The sequence below is a fragment of the Buteo buteo genome, chromosome 4 (genome assembly GCF_964188355.1).
Source record: "Buteo buteo chromosome 4, bButBut1.hap1.1, whole genome shotgun sequence".
In the NCBI taxonomy this organism is placed as follows: Eukaryota; Metazoa; Chordata; class Aves; order Accipitriformes; family Accipitridae; genus Buteo; species Buteo buteo.
The window spans coordinates 42782913-42806266 of NC_134174.1; the positions used below are offsets into that span (position 1 = coordinate 42782913).

At 34.0% G+C, this 23354-nt stretch overlaps 1 protein-coding gene across 29 annotated transcripts in view; it reads left to right on the forward strand.

Annotated features, from left to right (window-relative positions):
* The window catches only part of KCNMA1 (potassium calcium-activated channel subfamily M alpha 1), a 529204-nt gene that overhangs the window by 296057 nt on the left and 209793 nt on the right, over window positions 1-23354 (forward strand). For 19 of the 29 annotated variants that reach the window (XR_012650088.1, XM_075025663.1, XM_075025664.1 and 16 more), the window contains 2 exons: window positions 9351-9374; window positions 22226-22319. Coding sequence is in view for 28 of the 29 variants with exons in the window: in XM_075025663.1 (XP_074881764.1) it covers window positions 9351-9374; window positions 22226-22319 (118 nt within the window). In the remaining variant the exon portion in view is untranslated. Of the gene's footprint in view, window positions 1-6236; window positions 9130-9350; window positions 9375-22225; window positions 22320-23354 lie in introns of those variants that run through there. The other 10 variants (XM_075025668.1, XM_075025669.1, XM_075025662.1 and 7 more) reach the window with 2 other exon arrangements.

Genomic DNA, 23354 nt, shown 5'->3' on the forward strand with positions numbered 1-23354 from the left:
TAATGCATATAGACAGGACTAAACTGGTCAGTGTTCTAATGCAGCTCAAATTTATTTCAATATGTATTTCAAATAAATAAATGACCTTTTTTAATCATATGTAGAATTTTTATTTTACATACATGTCTTCAGAGGCATAGTGTTTACTATTCATACCCTTCTGTTTTCACAAATACTAATATCTGTATTTATGATCTTATTAACATGTGTGAAATTTCCATACAAGTCAATGTAGATGAAGTGTACTCATCAATAAAAACTGCAACAAACTATCATGCCACCTTTTACACACTTCCATCTGCCTCCTCACAAAGTAAAAGAAATAGGAATGAGGAAAATTGAGTTGCAGTGTGTACCTTCAGCTCAACAGATTTGAACTTTGTCAAGTGGATTGAAGAAATTAATAAGAGAAATCCCACACAATGAAAATTGTCAATCATCTTAATTAATAATTCCATAATGATATAATGTCATAATATTAAAAAATGTAGTCCATTATTACATCATAAACATTTTGTATAGTTTCTTACAATAAGTTGGAAGGCAACACAGGACTTAAGAGTATGGGTGATACGTATTTCTGTAATGTAATTTATAGGAACATCATGAACTTGAAATGTAATTAATATAAAAAAAAATATTTTAAATAGTTTTAAGCACCTCATAAGCTCCTGCCAACTACATTGGCTTTAAATCTTTCATTCCTTTCTCTTAAAATGAAGCTTATATCTGTCCCTGTGCACTCACAATATGCACTGAAAAATGACTAGGCAGAAAAGGATTAGATTTTGAAATATGTGTGATCCTAAAGACAGAGACCCTTTTACAGTGAAAAAATACAGTAATTTCTTTCTTATGGAGTGTTTAGTTTTTGCTGTTCATCCAAAATGAAAGTAGTATAACACATTTGTATGAAAACCCCCAAATATTTTGATTCTTAATTACTGTACAATATACAGTCTAACATAACAAAATTGTTACGCTGCTTATTATAACTGCTCATGTAAGCAGTAAGACAGAAATGCATAAACAATTATGGCATGTGGCCAGTCTATATCAAAGCAAAATCATTATGCCACTCTAGTAAATGAAAAAGTTTTCATACTTTGCAGGTGCACAGATTATTTTAGCTGTGCTTATATTTGAATATCTATCATTCTTCAGTTATGCATTTCCATAGTATTAAATTCTTAGACATTTTTAACTCCAGTGTTCCTTGATGCATATACAGAAAAGTAGTGCTGGCATGAAAACTTTTCTTAGGTTTTCTCAAAAATTGATCAGAGGAGGGAGTTTAAGATACTTTATTTCACTTTTTTTTGGTTCAGAGCTACATTTAGTAATACTAATGCATTTTGGGAAAGGGAAAAATATACATAAAACAAAAATATTGCTTTAATAGCACTAGTATAGCTTTTCAAAGTACATGAAGCTGCAAACCTTGATACTTAAGGAAGTACAGAGGTTGTTGCATACGTGTATGTTTATTTACTGGTATGGAACTGAAGTGGTGTCACAATCAGTTGCGAACATGTCTTTCAACTTGTTTTTCCTAAGGCCATAATTCACCATCAGACTTAGTGTGAGTATAAAAGCATGTCTGTCAGTGAAGTTGCAATAACTTATAACCTCCAATATGTTACTGCTGTTGTGTATGTTAAATATAACCCATCTTAAGGCCTCAGGGATGCGTGCAAGCTGCTAGGAGAGGTTGAATGAATTACAGAATATTGGTTCTGATAGTCTGTGTACCATCTAAACAAGCAGCAAGAAGGGAGGGAAGCCCCCTATGGGCTTACAAGGCCAGTCTAATTACTTTTCTTTAGCTAGTGCCAAGTTTTACAGTACTAATGGGTTGATGATTCTGTGGGTAATGGAAGTTTAGAGATGATTTTTCTTAGTATTCAAAATTCTAATTCTTCTAGCTTTCCAGAGTGTCTTCTGTGGGATGTGCCAAAGAGATAATAAAGAATATAGGGAATTACTAACAGAGTTACAAGTGAAAGAATTACTACACCATGAACTAAATGTATGTGCATGAATTCCATTGCTACACAGATAGAAGGGACTGCAGCATTAGGTGAACATACAAAAAAGCAGGCTTCACGTATTTTTTCCGAGTTTTTTTTATTGCTTGTGGTGATGTGATGAAATGATTCAAAGGCTTGCATAATTTTCTACTGCAGTAGAAGTAAAAAGCCCCTATTGTTATCTTTGTTATCTATGGTAATTGTTATCTTTGTTATCTCTGGTAATTTTCAATGCTAAATTTTAAAAATTTATTATCTAAAAATAAATATCTGAGTCCAATGTTTTAATGTTCTAATTTACACAAGTACTGCGCACTCAGAACTGCTGCACTATTTGGTGGGGTACGAAGGTTCAGCCCACAGATGATATTGCTTTGGAGTCAAATGCCTAAACTTCATATAAGAATTTTAGTTTTCAGCAGTTCTAGTAAAAAGAATTGTAAATACTTTTAAATAGTGAATTTTTGTTTGAGGTTTTGTTGGCATATTTGTTTCTTAATAAAACTATTGTGAAAATGTTTTTCAATTAGCTGCAACTCCTCCCTGGCTCTTACTCAACTCAGAATTTTAGATCTGTCAATCTGACACCTTTGTTAAAAAACATCCTTGGGCAGTGTCATCATGAAAACAGATCTACCCACACAAATTTTCATAAAGCTGCTTTACATGTAGACCAGTCATTTTAGGATTTTGCAATAGTGATGGGATGGTGGGTGTGCTAACATTCTAAGCAATAATACTGGGCAAAAGTTTGACATACATACAAGTCTGTGATCAAATGCCTTACATCAAAAAGAATACTTAAGGATCCAACTGTTCCAGAAAGCAGAATCTTCCATCATACTAGTCTATTTAATGGCTAATGATCAGATAGATTAGTAAGTGTATATTTTGGTCCTTACTGCATTATCTACTACTGTGCTACATTTGCTTTTTCCAGAATTCCTGGGACACTGCTTTTCCTAGTTCTCCAATAGATTTGACTTAGTTTCTTCCTGTTTCTGTCTAGACAAGCCCTTTGGGGTTAAAGTTGTTTTGAGTATTCTAGTAATAGTCTTTACGGTATTCCAAGTCAGCAATGTAGAACCTTACTAAATCATGTTCTAACAGAAACTCATGTTATTTCCGTGAATAAGTTGTAGCTTACAAGTCTCATCTGTTCTTTTTCCTGAGTTTCCCTAAGCCCTTGACTATACAAGAATTTGGAAGCTCAGCTATTGGTCTCTGATGTCACTTGCTGTGTCCTTCTTTTCCCCTTGGTATCTCTAAGCTTCCAGGTTATATCAGAGCTCTACCTTGCTAAGTGTGTTTATGCAGATATGCTCCTTCAAGAGCATGTAAAATGATTTTACCTATTTTTTTAAAATTCTCTTTTGCAATGTTGACTTAGAGAAAATTATTAATCTTCTATTTTTTCTGTACTATCTTTTGTAAATTAAAAATTTAACACCTGTGCAGTGTTTGTGCATCTTATCCCAAACAGACATTCTGCAGAGCCAGAGGTTTCTGCCCTTGCTTTAACTTAACAGCTGGTGATATTTGTTGTGCTAATTCACTTACATGGAAACACTGATGCAAGTGTTACAAATTGGGAGTTAGGGTTTTTTAGTACAAGAAAAGCATAGTGTATTTTTCCCTCCAGTTTGACTTGGCAATGGGAGCAAGAGTGAGGCTAAGTATCGAATGCAGGGAAGACAGAGTTGTCCTGTACAAAGCAAAGATGAACAATCTGCCCTTTCATCACCGTGACCAATGCTCTTGACAAGGTGTAACTTGTTTCAGTAGATCAGAGGCAACTGCAGTTTCAGAAGGCAGCTAGGTCTTGCCTGCTCTTAATGTCTGCCTTTAATTAACCTGCATGTCAATCCTTTCATGTCCTACAGATCTGAGGAAAAGCAAGCCATGTGAGAAATAATTACAAAAGGGTATAGAAGCACATTACAGAGAAAATCCTGAGCAGACAGGGACAAACTGTGATGTGGTCCTTAAATGATGTTTATAGGAACAATTAGAGAACTAGGGAGGGTATCTTTATTTTTATTTTTTTTCTTTGTGTGAGAGAGACTGGCTGGGAAGAGAGTGAGTTCTGGAAAGGAAATGTAATGGGCTTTGATGGAGGTGGGGGAAAGAGGTGAGATAAACAGCTACAGCAATCAGGACAGGCTGGTGTTATTCTACACTTGTACGTGAAAGATGACTACTAAGTATACTCACTGAGAACTGTTTTAGCATGGTATCTGAAGGCTTGTCTCAAGGCACTTTTAGTTCATGGGAAAGAAAGCTTTTTCATTAGACCAGTCCTCTGTCATAAATACAAATGCCTGATGTGAATTGAATAAGCTTGGCTGCCTAGGGAAAATTTGAAACTCCAATGCGTTTGATTTTGTAGCTAAAATGCAATGGCAATGTAAGTGTTCAAATCACCATGGTTTAATGGATATGAATTGAGTCACCCTGTAGTTCCAGTTACTTGCTTATGGCCATCTTCAGCCAAGTAATTCAGAAGTATTACTCAAACTTATTAACTCAGCAACCTGATTAAGTCCAAAGAAACCAAGTCCAAAGACTTAAAGGGGTCATACAGACAGTAACAGTTATGTTAGCACACAGCTTTGCAGGCTATTTCTCATATCACTTTTATTTACTGATTTGACTTCACATTTTTGTAATGTGGTATTTATTGCATTAAACATGTCATCAAGGCTTCCTAGGTGGCTTATTCTCATTTTTTGCAATTATTCTCTTCAGTGTACCTTATGCTTCAAAGTTAGGTAACTAATTATGCATTTCCACTTGAATCAGCCTCTTTGATTGTTTTTAGAGTTTTCTTCTTTTTAATTTTGTTGTGTTTGCCATCATTTTTCTGTCTGGGGAGGCAGAGATGAGATTGTTCTCACTAATCGTTTTAGCGCATGATCTGTGATGTGAAATTTCTACATCTGTATGTTCATATCTGCTCTTTTTTCATTTTCTTCTTTCACAGCTTCAGTCTGGTGTATATAATTGTAATTAATTCCTCTGGCTGTAGTGTTAAATATCAGTTCCTACATGGTTGAAGGATAAATTCTTTTCTTAATTTCATATTATGATTTCAACAGCTTCAGAACTGGATTATAGATATAGAATATATAGACCTAGAATTCTATAACATATATAGATAGATATAGAATTCTGTACTATAGAATTTTATTCTGATAATGTGAATATCAGAATAAAAATCAGATCTTCATATTTTGGAAAAGCAACTGTGAAATAAGTCTCTGTTGTTTTAAATGACATTAATAATTTTTAAAACAATTTTAGCTTTCCATCAAACAGTTAAAATAATTTGATAGATTCTAATTGAAGAGTAAGCATCTATTCTGTGTTATGGAATATACAGATAACAGATAGTGACCTCCTTTGCTGGCTACTTATTTTCCAAAGCAAAAACTCTTGTGACAGCAATGTTTTACAGCCATTTTATTTCCATTATACTATGTGATATAATGAAAATGCAATAGTAGTGGTTGATGGATGTTTTTATGTTAAGAGTACAAGTTGCTTATTGCACCATTGTTGCAAATCTTCATTTTAATTGTCAGGCTTAAGTGTTTCCACCGTAGGGAAAATAGGTTATCCATAGTCTGCTATTTTTTCTAACATCATTTTATGAGTAAGAAAATTTTCAGTGAATACTAGTGAAATATCAATTAAATTATCTCTTGACTATTTTTCCTAGTAATTTGTACTTTTTATTAAAAATATAGGTGTGTTTTGTCAAATTCCTTCTTGAAGCAATATGTACCACCTTATATAGTAAACGTTTATCAGTCTCATTGATATAAATCTTTGATTTTAAATGCAGTGAGCTTTAATGTTTTGTCTTCATTCTTTTTTAGGTTTAGGAAAGTAAGGATGAATGTTTAATTGTGTCTTTATTGTACCTTTGTTGAATTGTGATTTCACTTTAACAGCATATCTGAGTAAGAACAAGGAACTGAATTTATTACATGTCAATACAATGTGCGTAGAAAAAGGGAATGTATAGAAAAATACTGACACAATCATATACATTTCCTACAGTATGGAATATGCAATGAAATAAGTTTTTCAGAAGCACTCATGATCTTCAATCATTAGATTTCTTAAAATTCAAACCTTTAGTTTTAGCAAACTTAAGAAAAAAACCCAACAAACAGCTTGCTAATGCAGTGTTCTCTTTAGATTCTGGAAGCTTGGATGTACTGAAGTTGAATGAAGGCCAGGACATCAACATGTTAGAAAGTTTCATCTGAAGTCAGAGGGAAAAATTCTTGTTGCCATAAATATTTTCTTCAATACATATGAGCAGTAAAAATAATAAAGATTAAAGCTTGTTATTAATTATTGATGCTAATAATGATTAGGCTTTTCTGTATTTGTAAGAGCTATGAAGCATTGCAACAAGCTATCTAGAGATTTGAAATCTTTGTTCATGCAAGTATTCAAAACAGACAAAAAGGCTCTGAATACAACTGAGCTTTCTTTAGTGAGTGGGTTGGATCAGTTAATTTTATGATACTACTACCAGTTGAAGATTTTAATGGTATTTTTGGTCACTATTTAAGCAAGACTCCATCCAACGTGCTTAACTCTGAAATCCATAGAGTATATAAGCAGAAATATTTACAATGTTGAGAGTGTAGTTTGACCCTTCTGATATCTTTGCTGTGCATCATAGTATGCTTAGGAGAAAACAGAAAGCTAGAATCAGATGCCCCGTTTCGCCAGACTAAACTTTGTTAGTAGATTATTTATTAAAAGGAATTTCATATGCAGGGATTGGAAGGAATTGAACTTCAGGGCAAAATATCCCAGCAATTTAGTTAATTTTGATAGCTCTGGTCATTTAGTTTCAACAGTACATTATCCATCATGGTGATTAGAGTTTATAATTTGCAACAGACTTGTATGAACTACATAAAGCTTGTTACGGCTTTTGGCTACACCAAAAGGGAGCAACTTATGCCATTTTAACTTGTTAGGAAATTAATGAGTTTGATAGCTTCTCTCCAGCTGAAGCAGAGAAACTTTTCTAATGTGATGTTGGTTCATAGCAACAATCTGAAAACAGAAGACTGAATCTCTTCTTGAACCTAATAATTTGGTCTCAGGACTAGCTGGTTTTATAGCAAAAATCACTGTTCACAGGACAATAAACTGTTGTTTAAGATGTAATTTAACCTGATCTTCAGAGATCCTTACATTTGTAGCTTCTATCATCCTCTGCTGCATTAGTAGCAGATACCAAGGATATGATTCTTCTAATTTTGTTTTTACATTGTTACGTTCATATTCAGAGTGATGAGACTTTAGAACTGTAGACAGTAGGCCAGCGCTGTGTTTTGTCTGTGTCTTGAGGACTTTTCTATCATGACTAGATGAAAAATTACCTGTGTATTATTTTTATTAAGAATAAATATAAGGACTGTTTTTCATCTTTTGCTAAACCAATGTTTGTCAAGTAAGAAAAGATAGATCGTTTTATTTCCACAACAATGGGAAAGTATACATACATTGTATGTGTCATTTATGTTGTGATACATACATATATGTTACAGTACATACTGTGTATGCCATAATTCCTATTACTTAATGTACAGTACCTGTTTAGATGGTACACTTTGGAACTCTGCAAGTTCAGTTTCTAAATTTTGGGGCTCCTCATCTGCTTTCCTTAAAAAATTTGCTAGTTGCTGGCTTTGTCAGCAGTGCTTAAATCTATCTTGAGTCAGTAACCTTTTTTGTAGTCGATGACATTTGCATGCACAGTGCAACAGTTCATAAGTGCATACCTGTATACCCAAGAAAATGTTCACATCTTTAATATACAATTAATGAAACATCCTACTAGCCTTGTTAAATAGCACATAGTGACCTGAAGTGGTATGAGTCATGACTGTAAGTTCTGTCCCTGTGAAAAAGATGGAAGAAAAAGAATGTTTCTTTCACTATTTAAAAACAGTACAATTGGAAGTTTTATAACTGGAAGATGTAATTATTTTTTTTTACCTGTCAAATGGAAAAGGTGCTGACAAGTTCTTCTGTAAATCTTCTGAGCAATTTCAAGAGGCCAGAAAATAATTTCTACTGTCAATTAAGCAGATTTTATTTTGATCTAAATTTCTGTGGCAATTTGCTAAATAGAAGGGTTAATATTTCAAAAAGTTATCAGCGTGTAAAAACAGATACCAAAAGCAATTGTTCTGCAACTGGAACAACAATATCGTCTATTAAAAACTTTATATAGTAAATGAAATTTTAGTTTTCTTGATAAAACTATTTTTGGTGTTCCCTGAATTGCTGCCCTGCATAATTAGTTGATATATTTGGAACTGTGATAAAAATAGACTGACCACCTACAATTAAGGGTAATTAAGAAAAACTGCTCGAAAACAGCATACCTATTGAAAAACATAGAACAAATCTTTTTGTAATGGAACACACATTATATATGTTATAGTGTTACAGAATCATGCTTTTTTCATCAAAAAGTAGGATCTCTTATGTGACTGTTGCATTGAAATAAATTCCCTGGTCAACTATTTCTTTCTGAGCTTACTGGAATCAAGCTATGAAGTACTGGGGCTAATGTACATGCCTTAAAACAGGCTAGGTGGTCACCCTATTATTCAGGTCACATTTTACATTCAGAACAACTATCAAGGTGAGTAAGGTACACACAATTCAGAATTACCACAATTTCTGCAAAAAAACCTGCTTTATTCAGCAGAAAGATGTCTTTTACTAGAAAAGCAGCAGAAGGTTGCTAAATCGCTCATATCAGTGCATCCCTTATACTACGCATATTCATTCTGTCCAATACATTATGCATTCAAATCATTGGAAGTTGTGTGGTTTAGATCCTGTGAACTGCATTGAAAAATTCACCTCTATGTATCTCTGTGTTTATTATCTTCAGTTATCCATCAGTTACTGAACACTATGGACATTTTGAAATTATTCTGCATCTCATTATTTCATCCATTGTTTTTTTTGCAAAATACATTGAAAATTCAGGCTTGCTTTGAAAACTCAAATGAGATTATTTTGAATGTGAAATAACAAAATGCTTATTAAAAAGGACTGATTGGATTTCAGACTTGTTATTGTAATTTATAATTCCTTCTCCCCCTTCTTCTCTTCCTCATCCTTTTTGTCCTCTTCTACAAGCATCTTTTTCTCCCCAGAGTAATACTGGTGCTATGTACAGTATTTTGTTTGCAGTAGTATAAACATTTTCAGCCTGTGACTTCATTGCTGAAATAACTCACCTCTTTCATATCAACTCTTACCTAGGAGCCGTACAGCAGACTCATTGATGTAGGTTTTTTTCTGCATGGCAGCCCAGGCCAAGCTTTGGTTTCACTGCATGATGCAACTTCACCTTTTTTTGGTTGTCTATGGGATTAATTATAATCTATTCTTGTATTGCCTGTGCATGCCAATGTGCTTACCATAATGGTGTATACACTGAATGCAGTCTAGAGCATTAAGTGCATGAACTGGAATTAAAAAACCCATAAAATTAGTACATTTGAGAAAATGTAAATTATGCTTGTCAATATCTTTAGTTAAGTTTTTATAGAATGAATAGGACGTAATATGTATCAGGTCTATATATTTAAAATTTCCAGCATAGTACAGTAGTTTATTGACTAGATAGACTAGACAATTGCAGTGTGGTCAAGATAGGAAAGAAAGAGTGTACTAACTATTCTGTTGTGACAACAGCTGAATGGTGCCTGTAGTGTTCAGAAAGATAAACCTTTCCCTGCTGTCAACTTTAGCAGCAGGTGACAGTGAAAAGAGGTAAGATTATACATAATCATTTATTAAAAGTCAGAATTTGGGAAGAATTGCGAAGTGCAACAGGTTTGGTGGTTTTTTTTTTATAATATAAAGTAGCCTGCAAAGTAATTTTAAATGTATTGATTTACAAAACGCCACTAAAATGAAATTTCATATGAAGAATTGTAACACCACTCTAAGTTTCTTTTACAAATTACATTGTGAGCATCTTAAGCAACATGTTATTCATATGTTCTTAAATGTATTCAAATAAATCTTTCATCAGCAGTCAAAGATATGATTTAATGCTAATCCTATTGTTCCCTGATACAATGATGAAACAGCACTTTGGAAAGTGACTTGAAATATTGTGTCTGAACACAATTTTGTAGTGCTGTCAATCAGTGCAAATGTTGAGTATATGTGTTCAGAGGTTATATTTTGTGCTTTTAGGAGGGTCAAAATTAACTTACAGATTGCAAATTAATGCTCAACTTGGTGAATAAACATTTATCCCATACATTTAAATTTGAGGGCCTATAATATAAAATGCTATGATGTTTGAAAAATGGTAATTGTGAACAGATATCTATGAAGCTGAAATACATTCTCAGTGTGTACTTTTAAGCAGGTGACTGAAAACATGCAATATATTCAAAACAATAAAAAAGGGAAGTAATTCCTGCAACTGTTGCCTTGCCACCCACATGCTGGTAATGTGCTGCCCTAAGAATGTTTATTATTTAGGATTACTTAGGAATTTTTTTTTATGATACTCCTGTATTCCACCTAATGACAATTACTATTTTTTTCTTATAATGAACACAAAATCTTTTAGGACTGTAATACTGATCAGACATATATCTATACAGCAACATGAAATTTTTCCTCCTGAAGTCGGTGCAAAGTGGATTATTACACCTGTCCTTTTGACTTACCAGTAGCTCAGTGTGTAAGCCTAACTACACATCCCATGCAAGGCAGCCAGGATAAAAAGGTGTTGGATGATACGGTGCAAGCCATTTTGAGATGGTGTTAGAAAAAAGGAGTCACTATATATTAACGTCATTATAATCCTCTTCTTACACTGATGTAAAGTAGTTTTTTATCAGGCTTGTGATAATTGATTTGAGCAACTGCTACAGGTGCTGGCAATACCTTATTCCATTTGTTAATGGAGATAAAGTGACCACTAAAAAAAGAAAGGCAAAGTGTCATTAATCTGCCTAAAAAGGGCTTTGCCTTTCCCATTGAGAAAAACCACTGTGATTGAGACTGTCAATCAGGCTCCAGGCTGGTTTTCTTGTCTGAAAAGTTGAACTAGGAAAGAGCTGAAGTATTTTTTTAATTTCTTCTTTGTTCATTTCAACTGTTTCTATTTTGCAAATAGAATGTGGCTATTCAGTGAGTCTTTCATAGAATCAGCATTTTGCCTTAAGAATATGATAATTTGCTCTTAAGACAGTCCTGGTAAATAATCAGATCCCACAGCTGGAACAGCTGTGACATGAAAATTTCTAAGTAGCAAAATTGACTAGATTGCAGTTATATGCATGTGGAAAGTAAGCCGCAGCAGAGGAATGTATGGGTAGAGAAACTGTGTACATGTGTTTTACTTTAAAAATGTATGTGCACTAAAGACTCTCCAGAAGTCCAGGAAAAGAAAAAGGGAAACTGATAGAAAGGACTGTCATAAATGTTTATATATACTGGGAGTGAAGGTTACATGGGTTATGTCTGCAGCTGGTTTAAGGCAGAGGAATTTAAACAGATATTCTGTGTTGCTCAGGATATATTCAAAGATCTCAGATGGTTACTCTTGGTAGTTGAAAGGTTTTTTACTTCAACTCACCTGTCCATTATTCCTAGTAAAGTGGAACAAGTATACAAATACAGACTTCCTTGTGATAATTGGCAAGGATAATAGGTATGTAATAGTTTGGATTGGGAGTAGTTGAGTTGCGTGACCTATGGCACCCTAAATGTAGCTTAGATATTAAATGACTAAGGTGCTTAAAAGGACCCTTATGATGATGGGATAGATGAGGCCAAAAGGTCTTCATGAGAAATGAGAGAATCTGAAATTACAAAAATTTGTTTGGGACTAATATACTTTCTAGTTTTAGGCAGATTTTTTGAGGGAATGTACATGGTTCACATTTACAGTTATGCCCTCCTTTGAAAAATGAAACAATATTTCCTGCCTGGTGTAACTGTGTATTAGGACTGCTTTAGAATTACCATTAACACAATATGGATAACTTTTTATGGATAATAATAGATTTGGATGCACGCACTAAAAAGTCTGACCAAAAAAGCTGATCCAGTAATGTAATGTCAGCTTTCTACCAGTTTGTAGTATTTCTGGATTTCATTGCTCAGTTTCATTATTCACTGACATTAAAGTCAAATAATATACCTTAGGTTCAAGTTTATTACTACTCAGTAAAAATGAAATAGTAGCCAGATATTTTTATTAAAGTATCACAGGAGGGAATTCCAGAAAAGACAGTCAGATGAATGAACTGCAAGTATTTTAACACTCCAGTTTATCTGGTACTCTTGTCATTTTCAGTTAGGATAGTTGATTTTAGACTAAATTTCATAGGACAAGATCAGTTTTTTTTTAATTATTGTATGTAAGCAAGCAAGAAACACATGGAAAGAATACTGTAAATCATCTGGAGGAATCTTTTATGCATATCAAGCAGAAAACGAGAGCTCAGTTTTATGATGATATACGAGAGAAAAATGATTAATAATTTTAATTTTGAGTCAAATAGGATAGGTAGAGGACATTCTAATTTCTGAAGATTGTATGTATTTTTTCGAAGAGCGCAGTCAGAGAAAGGAGAATTTTAAAAGTTGGACAACAGTATCAACAGAATAGAGGGATAATAAAAGGCACTGAGATGGAGGAGTAGTTGGAGCTGGAAAACGATGATGATGGTGGGCTGTTGAAAACTTTGAGTTTAAGAAAAGTGCATAGGAAATGTGAAAAGCACCTTTGGGTAATTTTAAAAGACAGCAGCTGCAAAATAGAATCGCATAAAATAGAGCAAGAAGGAATCTCAGGAAGTCAGTCTTCCTTCTGCTGCAAGGTAAAAGTGGCTATACATAAATTTATTCAAACAGATGCTTATCTGAGAGGTCAATGGTTTGTAGGCCCTCTTCTACAGAAGGAGGAAATTTTAGAAATATCACATGTAGATCATTCTATTGACATATGCAAATGCAAGGACTGTAAGTGGTCCATCTAATCCAAGGCTGAAAAGTACTTACCGCTGTTTTAAAAATCTGAGATCTGCCATTCTCCCTAAAGAACCTATTACAGTGTTTAACTATATGTTTTAACTGAAGAAGTTTTATGCTTTTGATATACTTCTCACTAACTTGATCCATTTCCATTTGTTCAATTCAATGTCAACATGGAAAAGGGATTAGCATTCTCTTTGCAGCATCATATGATGTGTTTGCATTTTCATGTCACCAGTTATTTTCTGTTCTCTGGAGTAAATGGCTACAACAACTTATTACTCCTTGGCACACTTTGGTTAAGAATATTGAACAACAATTATATTAAATAATAACAGATGACAAGTAATAGACAGGGGTCTTATTATGAAGTAGAAACTTGCAAGATTGTCAACTTCAGGGTATGCAGTTTATTGGAATCTTTCTATAATGCAGTCAGCATACTAGATATAACTGAAGTGGGTTATTAAATGTTGTCAAAAAAGGTAATAATATACTGTTAGTTGAAACAGTATACTGGTGTTTTTCTCTTTAATATGTTAGTAGTCTCACACAAAAACCTTTGATTAAAAATGAGATCCCTGGCATTGTTACTCTATCATTCTTTTAGAATTGGCTTGTCATCAAGGAGATTGTTTTGTCAAGGTAATGTAACAGTATTTGCAGTTACGGATGTTCTGAGCTTATGGTAAACAACAAATCTAATGCAAAATAAAATAATATACTCTTCCTACTTACCTGTGTGGTTCTCAGCAAATCTCTTCAAGTGCAGTTATCTTAAGTAGGATGAAGATTTTAATGGTGTATTTTGCAAGAAAGCACGTGCTCTGTCTTCTGTACACTGCTGAAAGAACTTAGAAGAGTTATGGAGATTGACTCTGGGCAATTTATTTATCGCTGTTTTAGCACTCAGTTCCTGGTTGTTCAGCTGTTCTGCAGGAATTTTCCTTTAGCTTTTGTTTGTGAAAGTCAGTAATTAGAGAAGACATATGCTGCAGGCAGTAGTGAATGTACATACACCCTGATGAAATTCAGAAATATGCTGTTTTCAGAGTGAGAAATTCTAATGTGTGTATTTTCTGTATATCCTAGCAATTCAATATAAAATGTAAGTAAAAGTTTATTGTTATAATACTTGTATACAATTCTGTGTTTGGGCTGAGGAAGATAAGAATTTGATTTTGCTTGAGTTCTGTGTAGGTTGGCTTATGTTTTACTAGGGCATTCTATGAAGAAGCATGATGTACTTAAAATTAATGGAAAACTTGAAAAAGAAAGATGAAAACTGACAATATGATACTGAATTTTACCAAGTTGTATTAGTTCATTTAGATAAAATAAGTACTAGCAATGTTACTTGACTCTGTCACTTGGTATGTTGTCAGTCGCAAATAGCTCTGTAAAAGTTAATAGACTTATGCCAGGCAAAATTTTGTGGATCTGAGATGGGCATCAGGAAAGTATACCTTTGTTCTGCAGTTGTACCAACTTAATTTGTCTCTTAATTTTGTATATGAATGTGACAGAAATTAAAATTAAGAGCTTCTCTTTCCCACTGGAAGTCCTTCTCTATCTCAGTTTCTAAACGGAATTAATTTTGCATTAAAAACTGTCAAGTCACAGCATTTAAATATATCTTTAAATTTAAATCAAAATTTTTATGCCCTGTTCTTTATCACATGATCCAGAAAACAGAAAGAATTAGGAAAAACAGTATGTCTCTGGCTCTGATTCTTAGAAAAATCTTTACTAAATAATGCTGTTGTACCAATTTATTGCTGCTTGATCTGGTTTTGTTGTTGCTTATTTCTTCTGACAGTGGATTTTTTTTTTTGAAGGAGGATGAGGAAACCTGTTAATTTTACCCAAATTAGTCTAAAGCTTGTCAAAGCTCCCCAGTGTGCTAGGTTGATAATATAGAAGTACTTAGTTGAAGAAAGCATCTGCAGTACGGATGAGTCATGATGCATTTTGTTAATTAGGTTAGAAATAGAAGGGTAATATTCTAATGACAGCTTGTGATCTGTCAGACTAAAGAATAACAGAAGATGTGATAGAAATTAGGAAAGGGAAATAAGGACAGGCACTTGCATTGTTCCTGCTTTTTTCTGAAAAGCAGTTCCCTTGAGGTGCTTGCAATTTATAAGGTGTACCTTAAGCAATGACCTAAGAAGTCTTGGAAGATAGCTTTATTTCACATTATTTGGCAGTTCATCTTTTATTTTGACCAGATTTATATTTTGCTTATTTACTTTAAAATTGAACAAAGAGGATACTGATTGTTGTAATTCAAAGACAGCTTAGTGTGTATGAGCCTAAGATCAGCAATGCATTTTCAAAAGGAATGTGAAAGAGAAAGATGCATATCACAGTGAAGAAGGGAGGCCACTCCACATGTAGACAAGGCAGGAATGGAGATGGAAACAAAGACAGTAAAACAGAGTAATCCAGAATAAATTCATCGCATGCTGAAGTTGAGTTTTTGTGACTGGAAAGACAAATATGGTTTAATTCATTAAGCAAAGGAGAGTCAGAATACAGAATTAAAAAAAGGTACTTGGCAGTGTCCCAAGGAGTTATACAGAAATATTTTTCTGAAGCTTTCTGAAGGAAGAGGAGGATAAAGTAATAGGCAATATGGAGTCCAGACAGGAGGAAGGTACAATAAAAAAAGGTGAGAGAGAGACAACCAAGCATGGTCAGCACCTTAGCTATGAGTATAAAAAAGAAGCTCCAGGAATTGACACTGAAATGTGTTTGGAGCACAAAGTTCTGTGTGTGTGTGTGTGTGCGTGCGCGCACACAGGAGAAGCAGTTAGCTAAGGATTTAGATGTAGGAGGTTGTGTGGTCAAAAAAAGGATTTAAATGTATCTTTATCAATGACAAGATACGAAGATACAGGAAATGGTCACAGCATCATCCTTGGCTATCAGGTCATAACCATCTGCAAAATTCAGTGAGAAAGGGATTGTTCCTCCTTCCCTCACTAGCTCCTGGTATACAAAACTTTTTAGACAGTATCTCTAACTAGAGATGTAATGATCCCATGGAGTTTTATGGATCCCAAAACTTAGGGCTGTGATGCAGATTACACTGCACTTCTGCTTTGGGCAAAGTTGGTCTTCCCCTTGCTTTCACTAAAGCATTGTTCTGATCCAGCTGGCTGCTCTTCCTTTTTGGGAAGGAAACCAACTTAACTCTTCCTGCATATCATGCAGTGCTAACTGAAAATGCTAGTAGCAAAATTTCCCCAGTGGCAGACCACATTGTGTCAAGGGAGAGTGAAGTAATTTGCCGTCTAAAAATTAATGAGCTTATTGATGTTATAGCTCAAAGAAAGGCCTTCTAAACTGAGTCATTTACCAAGTCATCTTGCATTCAGAAAATCAGTACACAGACTGCAATAAAATAGTTTCTGTTTTCTAACTGTGGGACTACCTTGGTTAATAAATGAAAGCCATTTGAAGTAAGAAAAAAAATGTTACGCTATCACTCTGTGAGATGTTTGACACCTTTGATTTTTATTTAGTCTTGTTGATTTATTTTAATTATCGTATTTGTTTCACTAGGTTGACACTTGATAGGCATCCATGTTTATAATTTTGCTATGTGTTCATGCATGTTTCACTAAAGAAGATTTTAACTTACTCTTTTCTGAGCAGTACAGCTAAACCATAGTTAAAGGAACAGAAGTTATTCTGCATTGAATGAACATTGCTTTTACTAAATGATACACCTGGCTTTTCCCTTAGTTTTACTTTAGTACTATGTCACCGAAACACAGTTTAAAAAGCCTAACGATAACCCCCTTAATTTTTTTTTTGCTGTACTGTTAAAAATATGTATTAAAGGAGTATAAACAGATGCTGACCTCAAATTTGTGCCAAACTTATTTTTTACTCTAAACTTGGTAAAATTGCGTTTGTTCTATAAATAATTTTTAGGGAATTCAGTATTACAGAGGAGCTTCCAGTAAAACAAAATAGTTTGGAAACAAAAAACCCCTACTATAGACATTTTTAAGAAAAAAGAAAATTTACATGCCCAAATTAATACATACTAATTGCATTCAAATACATTTGAAAGTGAGAAGTGAATGGAATGTCTTCAAATGATGAGATACTAAAGAGCTTCTAAATATTGAGTGGTTTTTCTCCATTAGTTATTCATTTGTGTTTATTATATTTTAGCAGCCTCTACCAGTATTTCTGTATATACTTATAATTTGATTTTAAAATTCATTCTTATCAATGGACATTCCTTCTGATAGAAAATGCACATTTTACTGTTTTTTCATATAATGTACTATCATGCAATCTACAAACTGTCATGAGCAAAGGAAATTAAGAACTTCCCAATTTTTCATAGTATCAACTTGTCTTTATTTCTCAGGCATGTTAAGTTTGTAATGTACTTTTTTTTTTTTTAGTTCCAACTTTTTCAGTTTTACATTTTATTCAGTCAATATTAAGAATTAAAATATATTTTATCTAATTTCAGTCATGGATTTAGCTTTTCCTCCACCAACCAGAAGACAACTTTGCTTCCAAAAATTTAAATTGTAAATTAGGACAATTCTCTGAATTTCTAAAAGTTTCAATAACTTTTTAAAGTTCCAAAGATGTAGCAGCTGTGGTATCGTTATTAACGTCAGTACTTTCCTGAAGTTACAGTAGAAGTAATTTTCTTTTGTGGTGGTTTATGAATGTTTTACATAGAACTTCTTATCTTCAAAACACTTGGCAAAATGTAACTAGATTAATAAAATTAAAATTAACCTTTTGCATTTAGGTATATAATTATACACAAATAAAAATTGGCATCCATCTTAGCCTTTGCAGGCCTTGTCATTAAAAGGAAAGGAAAAAAAAAGTGGCAAAAAAACATTAGGAGCAGACTGACATGACATGTGCCAAAAATACAAGAGTCTACTTCCTTACACAGAAAGGACAAAGAACTGTAAATTGCATATTGAATACTGAATTGGGTGTGCGCAATCTTTCCCATTATTGTGGGGACCATTTTATGTAAAATCATCCAGATAGATGTCACTATGATTGCAAAGCTGGCTGAAAGTCTGAATGAATGTAGAGTTTCTTTCCCTTACTTCTGTGTGGTCATAATGGGAGTGATTGCACTGTGACATAGATTGATATGTCACAGCAAGGCTTTGTTCTGAAGTCGGAAATGGGCTTTACAGCTCCTATCAAGAGGTAAAACGATACAGGAGAAACCAAGATATTTTCAACTCTGTTGCAATTGCAGAATCCTGGAAATACTCAATGAAGGCTTCTTCTGTGGGAAGTTTCATTTTAATATACTCACAGAAACAAATAATTTCAGAAAACATTAAAATGCGTACTATTTTTTGCCATCTCCCACTGATTCTATGACTCTTCAAAGAGTAATCTCAGTAGAACCATTTCAAATGCAGTAGAGGCATTTCAAATGAACCGGAAATAAGTGAGTATGATAAATAAATACATTAAATAAACTTGTGACAAAAGTAGTTATTTAAACAGCAGTAAATTCTTTTGAACTGAAGTGACAAGGGGTTCATTCATTTGTTCAGCTGTGGTAAAAGTATCATGTAAAGTGTTGGATTCAGTGTTGATTGTGAAAAAGGTTTAATGATGCTGGGAACACCTTGTCAAAATTTTGCCCCGTCTGTGTAAAGTTAAACTGGAGTAATTTTGTTACTTCTCTTGTAGTCACTCTAGCTCACTGAACTAGTTTATGCCTGTGATACCTGTATAACTGGGCTTTACAACTACTAGTATTGCAATAAAAATGCTGTAGTAGTAAACAGAACGAGTAAATAGAGGTAATGTGAAACTGAAAAGAATAGCAGTGTTTAAAGAGCAGGAGAGGAAGGAATAGAATTAACAGTGAAGTCCATGCCTGAAAAATCAAATAAGGTTCTATCTTTACTGCAGATTAGGCAAACTAAGCCCACTGTTATTTCTCTAGATGCAATTTTTGTATTAAATTGTAGCACAGAGCACACAGTTGCAGCAAATGATAACTTGATATAAATGTTGACCTGAAGAAAACTGTCAGCCTCTCAAATCTTGCTTGTGTAGCCCAGGCAGTGCTTGTAGCATTTAGTCTATTACATAAAAAGATGACAGGGCAAAGGGGAATTATAGTCCTTGATAGATTATCAGCAGGATAGCCCTGCATTAAGTAACATAAAATTGGTGCTGTGAATTTTTCTTTTCAAAACACAAGAAGTCATAGCTACAGTGGATTTTTTTTCAATTTTTGTGTAGCAAATTAAAGACACTCTTTCAAAGTGCACATAAATATTGCATTTAGAATTACATCACTACTGTAATTTTTTCCAGTTACATTCAATCTTTCATATCATTGTTAGTATAATGTTATTCCATTGATTTTAGTGTAGTTTCTCTGGGGTTTTAGAAGTACAAATGCATGAAACCACACTTACAGTGAAGGACGCTTACATGGAAGAGTAATAAAAACATTTCTAACAGTCTGTTGGCTCCTTCAAAGGTGAATCCTTTGCTGATCTAAAGGGGTGAAATCCCATAGGACAAGCCATCTGATTTTAGTTTAAAACAGGCAATATATTATTAGTCCTGGAGACACCAGCACACCACAGTCTGGAACTCTAAGAACTACAGCACTTCTGTTTTGGAGAAATGTGATGTAAAGAAGAGTTTCAACTTGGCTTCCTTTCTGCAGCAGACTGAATGGTGCAATGATAAACATTAGTGGCTGTATTTTTCTCTCAGTTCAAATGTGAGCTACTGATGAAATGGAAAAATATCACCAAAATTTAATTTGGAAAATTTAAAATCTTGTATTCTGTGAGTATAAATAATCATTTCTTTAGCCTTAGTGACATGCCTTTCTGATAAACTCATCATTTAAAATAAAAAGGAAAGGACATTGTGTTTGTCTTTGAAACGGATAACTTAGAAATTGAAAGAGAGAGATGATCTCTGAAATGAAGGATGCTCTAGGGATATGACTAGCAGAAGCAGTAGTCCTGGTATTAGGTAAACAAAAGTTCCAAATCAGGATTGTGGTCCACTGTGCTGAGTGTTCTGCAAAGAAGATGAAGATGTATTATGCATTAGCTAATTTGTCAGATCTTGTAGGTTTTTGTAAAGGACAATGGTACAAAAGTACAGCGGTTAGCTGCAACCCTAGCTGACCTTATCTAACAATCATGACAAGTACCAAATAACTGTGGAAAGGAAGATAATGAAGCGCTCTCTATCCTAGTCATAAATCTGTGCAATTCCATTATCTTCAGTGAATTTCTGCAGTTTTTACAGGAACCTAACCTGGAATTAAGGGTCCAAGCCTCTGTGTTGGTGCAGAGTTGTTCATGCTGCTTCTGCTGTACTTCCTGTGATTTCTGTTGGTCGGGTGCATACTGACTCAGTGTGTAGCCTACCTTATTTTGACAACATCCTTTGCTCTCAATAATGCTATACAGAAAATGATCCTGTTGGGTTCTCAGATTACATCCACTGTTTTTGTAGCTAAAGCTGTATTTGTAAAGTGTGAGGTGCTGTCTTCCATCCTATATGTTAATGTTTGGCTTCTCTTCCCTTCTGCCTGCTTTTGTAAATCAATTTTATTTGAACTACAATAGAAATGTTTTATAACGCCAATGTCTTTGCAAATAGCTTTTTAAAAACCATTTTAATATAATTTCCTATAGCACTGAAGGTTCTTAAAACATAAAGCTATTGTACATCAAGGAAAATTTTGCTGTATACATTCATGCATCTAAAGACAGGAGAGGGCATGCTGTATTTAACTTGTTTGACCTGTAATGTATACAAGGAATGGAAAATTTGGCTGCATGTGTAATGACCTGGTAGTCCAGGTAATTTCCTTTATGCCGTAACTTAGGTAACTGACATTCATAACGCATAGAATCTTGCTTGTTGAGCAATCTAGCATTATATTTGCAGAGCTACTGCTATACTAACTGGTATTATGTTCACATTCAGTGATTTATTTGACCTGGGAAGCCAAAGGATTTCTTCTTTCCTGAAAGGATAATTTCTATGGCTCCAAATGATCAAATGATCTACATTCTAGTTTTCCACTTTAATACAGTTGTGATGAATACATGATCATTTGCAATATATGTGTGTGTATATATGTATATATGGTGGAACATTATGTATATATAGTATATACATCAGCATATATTAGGACATGACTTTCACTTTGGTCTGACTTCAACATTTCCCTGTGGCTTCACCAACCAATTTTAGAAACCTCACAAATAAATCACTAATCACACTCATGGAAGTTATCTTCTTCCCTAGAAAAAAGTGTATCTATAAAGTACCAGTTTGTATAGAGTATGCTTTGGACCTGTCCCACTGTTAAATAAAGCATAATATAATAAGCTAGAATTTGCAATGGCTGCCTGACACACACAAAGGTATTTTAATTAACCTGCATGCATAAATTAACCCTTAGAGTACTGCTTCAAATTCCTCAATTTATTTTGTTATTTAATTTTACCAGTGGGCTATGCTGCTTTTCTACTCAGTTCATAGTACTGTACATAAAGTACATTAAATAGCCATACACAAAAAAAGAAGTGAGAAAAAGGAAAAAAGAAACCAAACCAACTTCTTATAAACAAGGGATTGTACAAGACTAAGTACCCCAGGTTGCTAATGGGTAATATATTCCTAAGCAACTATGTTTTTTTTTAAGGTTTTATATTATGACATGAATTAAAACCATGTAATGTTTCACTGTAGCTGTGTGCTTGTTAGGTTTGTTCCTAAAGTATCATAGGTATGTTTCCTGTAGAAAGAAGTCAGTTCTTTAAGGGTTAATGTGGGGTTAAGGAATCCTGAGGTATTCTCCTGCTTGTTCTTTCTTAAAGGTATCTGCATGTTAATTCTCAGATATTACCTGAACAGGTTAATATAAAGACTGTATGAATGACTAACTGAATGAATAAAATAATTCATTTGAAATGCTTGCTTGTATCCTGTAAATGACTGGAAGACAGAAATATGATTTCTGAATCAAGGTCCTTAATGAAATGCATAAAAATCTTACCAGAGTAGAAACTCAATACTGACAATTTACTCCAATTTCTTTTTCTTTCAAATAGCCCAATAGAATCCTGCCAGAATTTCTACAAAGATTTCACATTACAGATCGACATGGCTTTCAATGTGTTCTTCCTACTCTACTTCGGCTTGCGTGTAAGTAGTATGTCTTTGATAGCGTAAGTCAGGGAGAGAATATAGCTATTAGATAGGGAAAGTCTTTGAATACAGCCTGACTACAATGGCTGGACAAAATTAAGCTAATTTCTAAAATGCATGAGCAAAGCATTTGATTGGGAACATTTAAGTAATAATAATAAGCATCTAAGATCACTAAGGAGACCGATAGTTTATAAGCTAGGCCATCTGTTCCAGAATGTTCTTATGTGGTAGAAAGTGAAAACTATTATAGTTCAGTGCTGGTCAGTGACGTGGAATCTAGTTGCATTGTTATCAATGGAGTCGTAACTACCTCAGCAAGACTAGTGAATGCTTGATCTATTCCTCTGCTGCTAGACAGGTCTTTGGCAGTCAAAGGTTGAGGTTACAGCTGGTAGAGCTGCAGTATTCAGTTTTATGCACTTCCACTTTCCCAGACTGCTAATGAATGCTTTGCAGAAGCTGTAAATACTAGTCAACATGCTGAAATGTATATACTTAGAGTATACTTACCACTTTCTGAAAATCCAGTAATGCTGTTTCAGGATCTGAAAGTTGGGACATCTGAAACAGGTAGGCACTTTTAAAAGTTCCGGACAGTAATGCTTGGAATTCAAGCTGTTGGGGGTTTTTTTTGTTGGTTGGTTGTTGTTTTTTTTTTTTTTTTTAAATATGCTTTGAAAACTAACTTTGCTTGTTGTTAACTGGAAAATCAGGGGAAAAAGACCTCAAGCATAACAGAACTACAAGGGAAACTTCATGTGAGCAGAAAGCCTGCCACATTGGTCTTTAAATTTGATACAAGTATTGCTTCCTGATCTTCCTTTGTCCATTTTGCTCCTGAATCACTGAAGCTCCTATGTCACAATGATAGTTGAGTTCCTCCTATTTCACTTCTGACCAACTTAACCAACTTTTTCTAATAATAAGGAATTTTGTTGCAAATCTGGGTTATTTCTTTACCTAGTCTAGGTGCAGTGTCTATCCTTTAGCTAAATAGGTAAATACCTTCAGTATTTACACTACTGAGCA